General features: G+C 30.6%; 1 protein-coding gene across 1 annotated transcript; it reads right to left on the bottom strand.

Moving 5' to 3' along the window:
• Positions 1-6,059: 6,059 nt before the first annotated feature.
• On the bottom strand, positions 6,060-7,835 carry LOC142332142 (periodic tryptophan protein 1 homolog). Its single transcript, XM_075378402.1, has one exon. The coding sequence runs from the start codon at positions 7,613-7,615 to the stop codon at positions 6,161-6,163; it is 1,455 nt and encodes a 484-aa protein (XP_075234517.1). The 5' UTR covers positions 7,616-7,835; the 3' UTR covers positions 6,060-6,160.
• Between the last annotated feature and the right edge of the window lie 1,011 nt (positions 7,836-8,846).

Genomic DNA, 8,846 nt, shown 5'->3' with positions numbered 1-8,846 from the left:
TCGTATCCAAGAAAAACCAGTAGCTGGTATAAAAAAGTTATGTTTTATTTGCTTGATGTTACAGTATATAATGCATACCTCTTATTTAAGGAAAAAAATGAATTCAAAACTGCCTTTTATCGACTTCCAAGACATGATTATTTTAAAATGAATACATCTACCAGAATGTGTAACTAATGGTAAACAGTTATTAAGCCAACTTAAACCAAGACCTAAGAAAGATAATTTAACAACATTACTTTCTGTTGAAGGTGATGAAATATATTTTCAAGAGGATATTCCAATCCCTGAAGGTTGGAACTGTAAAACGGCTTACTATCTTAAGTGTCAGAAATGCGCTCAAAAGAAAATGAAAAAACAGACTCGATATAGATGTAAGATTTGTTTTATACCATTATGTGCCGATAAGTGTTTTGAAGAATTGCATAAAAATCATAAACTTTAAAAATATAATTTTAACATTTTTCAGTGGTTTTATTTGTAATATTTATATAAATTTAAATTCAGTGTCATAAAAGAACTAAAATGATAGTGAATTATTAACTTAATTTAACTGTATAAAACTTACATTGATTTTAGTAATAATGATTTTATTATAATTCTTAGTTAATTAAGTGACAGAAATATTCATATATTATTTAAATATTTATATTATGAAATATTCATTCAGCATTTAAAATGCAATCCTCAGTACCAACCCCTTTCATAAAGCTATACTGGCCCCGATTTAGAAATGAGTTCACATCGATGTTTTCCCAGAGCCGTTGCACCACCAGCCTTTCAAACAACTTGCCGATTACTAACAAGAGGCTGATGGGTAAATAACTGCTGACCTCACTCGGATCCTTTCGTGATTCTAAGAGTACCCTCACCAAAGCCACCTTCCAACAAGTCGGAAAGCAACCCTGGCTTAGGCACCCTAAGAACAGCCTGCCAAGCAGCTCTCTTATGAGAGGCAGCAAATTATAGAAAATATCCGAGTCAAGTTGGTCAATCCCTGGTGCTTTCTCAGAGCCATTCGAGAAACTACTCAGTCTATAGCTACAGGTTCCACAGCCCATACTCCAGGGAATGTTTCATCCACCCTAACATCTGCTTCACCCTTCAGAGCATCTGGAAACAGAGTAGCCGGGAATGCTATGCAAGTCACCACAGATGTTAAAAGTGTGGTCATGACCACTAAACCCGCATTGAACACTGTACAGTACATGCAATGGCTTTGGCTGGTAACATGATTTCACGAGCTGCCAGGGGTTACGCTGCAACTCGCGCATGGAGTCTTGCCAGAACTTGAGTTTGTACTCATTATGGGCACGCCGGTAGATCTGCCGACCCTCAGCATGCACTTATTGATAATCCCCATTAGGGGGCGATGCTGGTATCTTCTCCTAATGGACTTAACTCTTGCAAGCACCACACTAAGGTCAGAAGACCACTTTTTCCCAGGTTTTCGCCTGTGTAACAGATGGCTCCCCGAAAGCAGTGGTTATGACTGCTCAGGGCACTCTCCAATCGGCATACTCGCCACTACCTAAGGGTCCGTCCATTGGTCGAGGCCGCTGTAGGACCCATATCGCAGTCAGTCTTGATGCTCGGCCAAATTGTTCAATCATCAATTCCACCCCCTCCTTGTGCTCCATGCACCATTCCAACCCCTGTAAGCAGCCGCACAATCGTGCCGCAACCTGTCAATCCAGGCCCCTTAGGTTATAGTGACCTGAATCTGGAGCTCTTGGACCACCACTGTAAGTGATTTCATAGGTTATAAGTGTATAGAAGTAGATGAAGAAAATTAAAACGTAAGTATAACCATTAATAACAAATAAACAAGAAGACCAGATAAAGCAGGGCAAATACAGGGAAGGGTCTGAACGCTCTATATAAAGAAAGGATACTAAACATATAAACTAGTAGAAATGTTAATAAGTATTATCTTAAAAACTTTTAACTAATTAGAAATTAAAAAAAAATAAATTTTGCCAAAATATTGATACACATTATATTTTTTATCACCTGATCCCAAAGCAGTCCCAGTTTAAAATTTTCTCAATTTCATAGTATAATGACAAATAACGTATACTTTTTAATAAAAGGTTGAAAATCTGTTTTCTCTGAAATTCAAAGATGGTGACCTTGAAATCAAAATTTATGTAAACACATAGGCTTGTATATCATAATGAAAGAGCATCAAACAAGCTTTAAGATGAGACCAAGTTTTTCATTCTACCTTAATAAATAAAAAAGTTATCTGTCTTAATAAATAAAAAAGGTGTTCTGTCTTGCATTGTAAATTAGTTTCAGCCATGGAGGGGAGGTTCCTACAATAAGTTTTGCTTGTCCCAAAATCTTTGGTTATTGCTGAACGGAATCCAACCCTAACAAAAATCCAGTGAAGCTTGACATTGAGGCCCAAGCTTCACTTAAACAGGAAGGTTTGATTTAACATCTTTTGGGTAAAAATGCTGATTGTACACAGTTTGACTGGCGACCGGGAATGCAAACAGGTAACAAAACTACATCTTATTCTGTCACTACCACAACTTATGGATTGAAGTTGAGGTATCATTATTTGTTATAAGAAACTGTAACCTATATAAGATTCAAGGACAAATATTTGCAAACATCTACTTTATAAAAGTGCATAAAAACTATAAAAATAGTTACTTAGTACCAAAAACAGTATATCATGTCTATCAGAGATAGACAAGATACTATATTTCAGGTAGCATTAAAAATAATGCTAAGTTTGGATTTCCATTTGTTTGGATAATTTTAACTTGTTAGAATTTTACAGGTTGATCATTTTCATAAGAACGACATTTGCTAGCAATTCCAGACACCTTATTCACCTCTAATGACTTTAATTCCCTACAGTTAATAAAAGTAAAAAAAAATTATTTTGTTATTGCATTTGTACTATTTATACATCATATATAAAACTTTAATCGCACCTCTTACAATCTGATATTGTCAGCATAGCACTTGGAACATCTCAATAGAAGCATCCAGTAAATTGAATTATGTGTATAAAATACTAAAAGTCAAATCTCAACCAACCGCAGTTTCCATTGGTCACTGAAGTTAAAATGGGATGTAGGTTGCACCCAACTGCATGCTGTTGGTTATTGACCATAATGTAATAACTGATGCCACCTACAAAATTTATTAGAAGTATTATTTAAATAGTCTTTATTTTTATCATTTAAAGTGATATTCTTGGCAAAGAATAAATATTCTTTTAATAATATTTTCTGCTCTTTATTAATTTTTTTTTTTATACTGAAGTTGCACTAATCACTAAATTGACAATGACTTTATTTTAATTTTGTAAGGATGTTCCTTTGGTGATCTGTCTGAAGTTCTTTATGATAACTTAAAAGGATTTTTTAAACAAAAAATTAATTAGTCTAAATAAACAATATTTCATATACTGTTTACAAAAACATAAATTTCATTGCTTTTGCCATTATCTATGCTTATTATTGGATTCTTGTAGACTACTGATGTACTCCTTGGTTTCTTTTTGATATTCATAATATTTTCATGTGAAAATTTCAAGAAAATTAGTATTTATTGAAAAACAATAACAAAATTATGAATTTTTTCACATAAAAAAAATATTCATTTCTAATTTTATAATGCATAGGTAAATAAATAAATACAAAAACTAATTATTTCTATACTCGTGGAGGGTTTAATGAAAATGGAATGCATCTGTAATCATGAAAAACGTTTTTCATTTTGGAGGATCCCAAACTCAAGAGTAAGCATTTGGGAAATATTAATTTTTAAGAAAATAATCCCTAAGTGATAATACATTTTTAATTTCTATTAAAAAATAAAGATACATTCATAATTTTAAATAAACTTTGTAATTTTCTTTGACGGAGTAAAACTTTTTGGGTAATTTTTCTTTAAGAAATGCAGGGTATGAGCTATCAAAAAATTAAAATTTTTACATTTTAACTGCAATGTGTAACTTGAGATGGATTTAATTTTTGAAAATTAAACAAATATTTTTTGTTACCACACACCATTGGAGTGCGATGGTAAAAATATTTTATACTGGTTTGAATGTGTATTGCTGTAGAAAATATAGATCTAAAAAACTTCCATTACTCCTTTTCTGCAGCAAGATATAGCTAAAATGAGAAAAATATACAATCATTTTTTGGGAGGGGTGAATATTAAATAAAAACTTTGTTATTTGTGATTTTGATAAAAAAATAATTCTGCTTTTGTAAGAAAAGTTTTTTGTTAAAGTGGACCAGTAAAAATTTGAAATTTTATTTTGGCCAAAATACCCCCACCCCCTTTTTCAAATTTTTGCCAAACTTTAATACATTCTTCCCCCGCCCCCTTGAAAGTAATACCTATCTGCAAAAATTTGAAGAAAATCGATCTATGGGCTTCATAGTTATAAGACTAAATACAGCCAACATACACATACACACTAATGTACATCTGACAAAAATATTTTTTTGACTTGGAAGCATTGAAATCCATTTTCTTTGCTTATTTACAATTTATTTGAATCAATTATTTTTTTGGAAAAAAAGCTTTTTACTGTTCTTAAAAGTTTTTTTGACTGATCTATATGTATAAGTAAAATTAATCATTTAAAGACTAGTTTAAATCCTAAATAGATTTTAACCAAACTGTTTTAAAGTTTACACCGAGATACATTTAAATTTCAACATAACTTACTGGCATAACACACTTAGCACAACTAAAATATGTTTAGCTTGCAAACATTTTCTGATTGGTTCGAGCTGCTTTACAAACTACATTATTTGTTATCATCTTTCTTATGTAAACATTGCGCTGACCAAAATTACTACATGCATATCTAAAGATAGATTGTTTAACCTTGAAATACTTTTTCAAAATTCTATACATTTCTTTACATTGTGTTTCCTTTAATGACATTAAAAAAAATATATCCAGCTTTCTTATACATTATAAAAGTATGTTGAAGAACTCAACATAATAAAATGTGTAACTCAAGTGTGAAAATATTAACATTTTTAGAAAGGTTATCACTATGATTTCAGGACACAACATACATGCTAACAAGCACAGCAACCAAGTACATAAATTAAACTGCAGTGATCACAATAAATACTACATTAGATGGACTGGACATACATTCACCCACAGGTAGATGAAATACAAACATGTACTAACCCAACAGAATTAACTGCATAGAAATAGAACAACACTTAAACAAAAGACATTAGAAACAACACAGAATTACATATAGCATGTAAATAACCAATACCTTGGAATTGAGTGATATGAAATTTACAAAATAATATAAAATGAACAACCAGAAAATAATTTCAAAATAAAGAAATTTCTTAACTTTTTAAAGATGTGCACCATTAATAACAATACTGCTAACTCAGTTTACAATAATGAAATCACACTTTGAAATGCCATCATTTCACATGTTTATTATGATTTATCTTTTGTGTATTCTTAAAATTTATAAGGACTATTTATTAAACAATGTAATTGGTACAAAATATTTCTTTAAAAAAAAAAATATCCGCTTACCACAACTGCGAATAGAGACTATCCAAGCACTTTTGAATTATTCCTCAATCAGGGATTAGAGTAATTATGAATTTTATAATTGTACATATAAATTTTTATAAATGGGAATCAAAATGAAAAAAAAAAAATTAATTTTTATGTTCATAATAGTTGAATGTCATAAAACGTCTTGTCAGTAAGATGTTTACAACTTATCATAAGAAAACTGTACATAAAATATTTCATTAAACCACTTAAGGGAACACACTTAATTTCAAAAAAAATATATAAGAATTGGAAGCTTAAAATTAATTAAATATTCATGATGAAAACTATCTACTATTTCACTGAGACGAGACTGAATATAGTTCCGATAATTTAGTCATTGGATTTTGGAAAAATATTAATTTATCAAAATTATATACAAACACAAAGAAAAGGAAAAAATCATAAACATTACATGGTTAACAGAAAACTGAAAAAATGAGAATTTGTTTTAGTTTAAAAAATAATAAGTCATGAACATAAGAATAATTTTTATTATGAATAAAAATCAAGCTATTGTAACAATATTTTTTGGTTAGATGTATTTCATTACATGTAAATCTTGTAATCCAATATGTTATGTTTGCTTGTGTTTATGTCCAAATTTCTTTTTACTTTTAAAAGGTTTGTTTTTAAGTGTCAATGACTTAAAAGCATTTTCTGTTAACTGAAGGTTGTTTGTCGACTTACTACTACTACTACTTCCTTCATTAAAAATCACTGGTTCTTGATTCACAATATCATCTGATGTATTTTGTAACATTTCATGCTGTAAATTAACAACTTTAAAGTTTTTCTTCTTTTTTGTACCACCAATACAAGCAACATACGGACAATCTGGATTTAAATCTACACACTGAATTTCACCGACCCCAAAGGATTTACAGCATTTAAGTTTTGGAGAGTCTTCCTGAATATCCCACACTTTAACCATTTCATCCATAGAACTGGTAACTAACATCTCAGGACAATTGTCATCAAGTTCTAACCCAGTAATCTCTTTGAGATGCGCTTGAACTTCCCATAATTGTTTTTTAGGCTGTCTAATATCATAACTTAAAACATTACCACTGTTTGTTCCAAAATATACTTTATTATTATCCCATGGACACCAAGCAACCTTTTCAATCTCTTCATTGAATTCCCACTTACTGGATATTTCAGTTAAACGACAATCAAATAATTTTACTGTCTTATCGGCAGAGCCAACAAGTAAAAAATGATAATCGACAGGATGCCATTTTAAACTCTGAATCTTTTCATCAAATTCAGTAAATGTTGTGCCTGCTCTGCCGACATCTAAATCCCACAAAATAACAGTTTTATCTACAGAACCGCTGGCTAATATATGTTTATAATTTTTATTCCAAGAAATATCCAACACGGCATCTTTATGACCGTGACTTTTATTACGTTTTCTCTTCACAGAGAATTTTCCTAACTGATAAGCCGGTTCTAGACAATCTATTACATCCAAATCCCATACACCGATAACAGCCGACATGCCTCCGACAGCAATTAAATTACCAGGTTTTGGATCAGTCGGTTCATAACTCAACCATTCTAAACACAGAGGTACTGTAGGAAGTAAAATATCATGATGCACATACAAATCACCATCTTGTTCATTATAAAGAAAAATTTCTAGTACACTCGCATCACCTTCAACATGTCCGACAGCAATAAGATTATCTGTGGGCTTTATTTTATCATCTTCCTCTTCACTGTCATAGTCTTCATCACGTATTTTATAATCATCATCAACATCGGCCACTAAATTACCGATTCCAAAAAGAGAATCGGCAACTTCATCTTCTTTATCGTATTCATCAAATTTATACCCATCACCTGTTGAAGAAGAAGCAACTTCTTCCATAGGTTCATCTTCCGTCTCACCACCTTCTAAATCTTTAATATCATCTCTAGTTGTATTAATAATTCTTTGTAATTCTTCTGGTGTCAACTGAACTTTTTCTGGGTTACTTTTTGCTACCCCTTTTTTAATCCACTTGGCACACGATATGAAATTCATTATATACGTCTTTTAAGCACTTTACCCAGATCTTTTACTCTGCAACTAACAAAATTACAGTCACAACTCTAATTCTAACATCACAAACAAGAAACAGAACATTACACAAACTTAATGACATAATCAACGTTAACTTCACTAACCACGAGTGCAAACATAGGTTAAGTCTGAGAATACAACTGCACCTCTTCTTATTCTTGGCTCATTGTCACCATCTGACGAAATAAGTTTTTTTTTATTTACTTGTGACGAATAAATAAAAATACTTTCTTAAATCTAACAATAAAAATAATAATCCCTATAAGAAAGCAAGCAATACAAATTTTCGCATATTATATGTATTTTATTAAAATAATCAAAATTTGTAACAAAATGTATTAAATTATTTATTACTGAAATAAAAGCAAAAATTTGAAAGATTACTTTAAACAAAAAAAAAAAATTACTTAAATAACTGATTAAAGTAATTAAAAATCTTTTCTTAAAGTGTACATTTATCATATCTAAGGAGTCATTTCTAATTTTACAAAAGCAGAAGCACATTTACCAAGTAGCTTTATTACAATGGCCAGACAACCAATGCTATACCGACATAAACACCTGATTGTAATGTTGCGTACAAAATTATACGTTAACAAAAATGAATGCAATTTCTTGAGCGGTACATATAAATTATTCGAAAGGTCCCACCGATTTATTAAAGACAATTAAATTACTGTGTGAAAAGTATTTTAAATATTAATTTAAAAATATTTAGTTTTATGCATACTTGTTTAATGTGTTAAAATGTCATTTTACTAACATCTTCCAAGTATTTTTTATTTTATTTTCTATTGATTTCTTTTTTATTTGTATTTTTACTGAATTTAAACAATTCTCTTGGCTTTTATATGATACTAACACAATTCTTTTCTAACTTATATTCAAGGAGTAGCTCATTTACCCATGACTGATGCATTTATATTATATATGAAACTTTTTTCTTTTACTGTTTAGCCTTCGTTAATTACCTTTCAGATAATACTTCAGGGAATGAATGAGGATGAAATGTATGAGTGTAAATGAAGTGTAGTCATGTACAATCTCAGTTCGACCATTACTGAGATGTGTGGTTAATTGAAATGCAACCCCCAAAGAACACCTGGTATCCATGATCTAGTATTCAAATTTGTGTATAAATAACTGACTTTAATAGAACTTGAACGCTGGAACTCTCGACTTTGAAATCAGC

This window comes from Lycorma delicatula, chromosome 11 (assembly GCF_047948215.1).
Source record: "Lycorma delicatula isolate Av1 chromosome 11, ASM4794821v1, whole genome shotgun sequence".
Lineage (NCBI taxonomy): Eukaryota > Metazoa > Arthropoda > Insecta > Hemiptera > Fulgoridae > Lycorma > Lycorma delicatula.
Note: the sequence above shows the minus strand (reverse complement) of the source record. Positions and strands in the feature narration are given on the sequence as shown.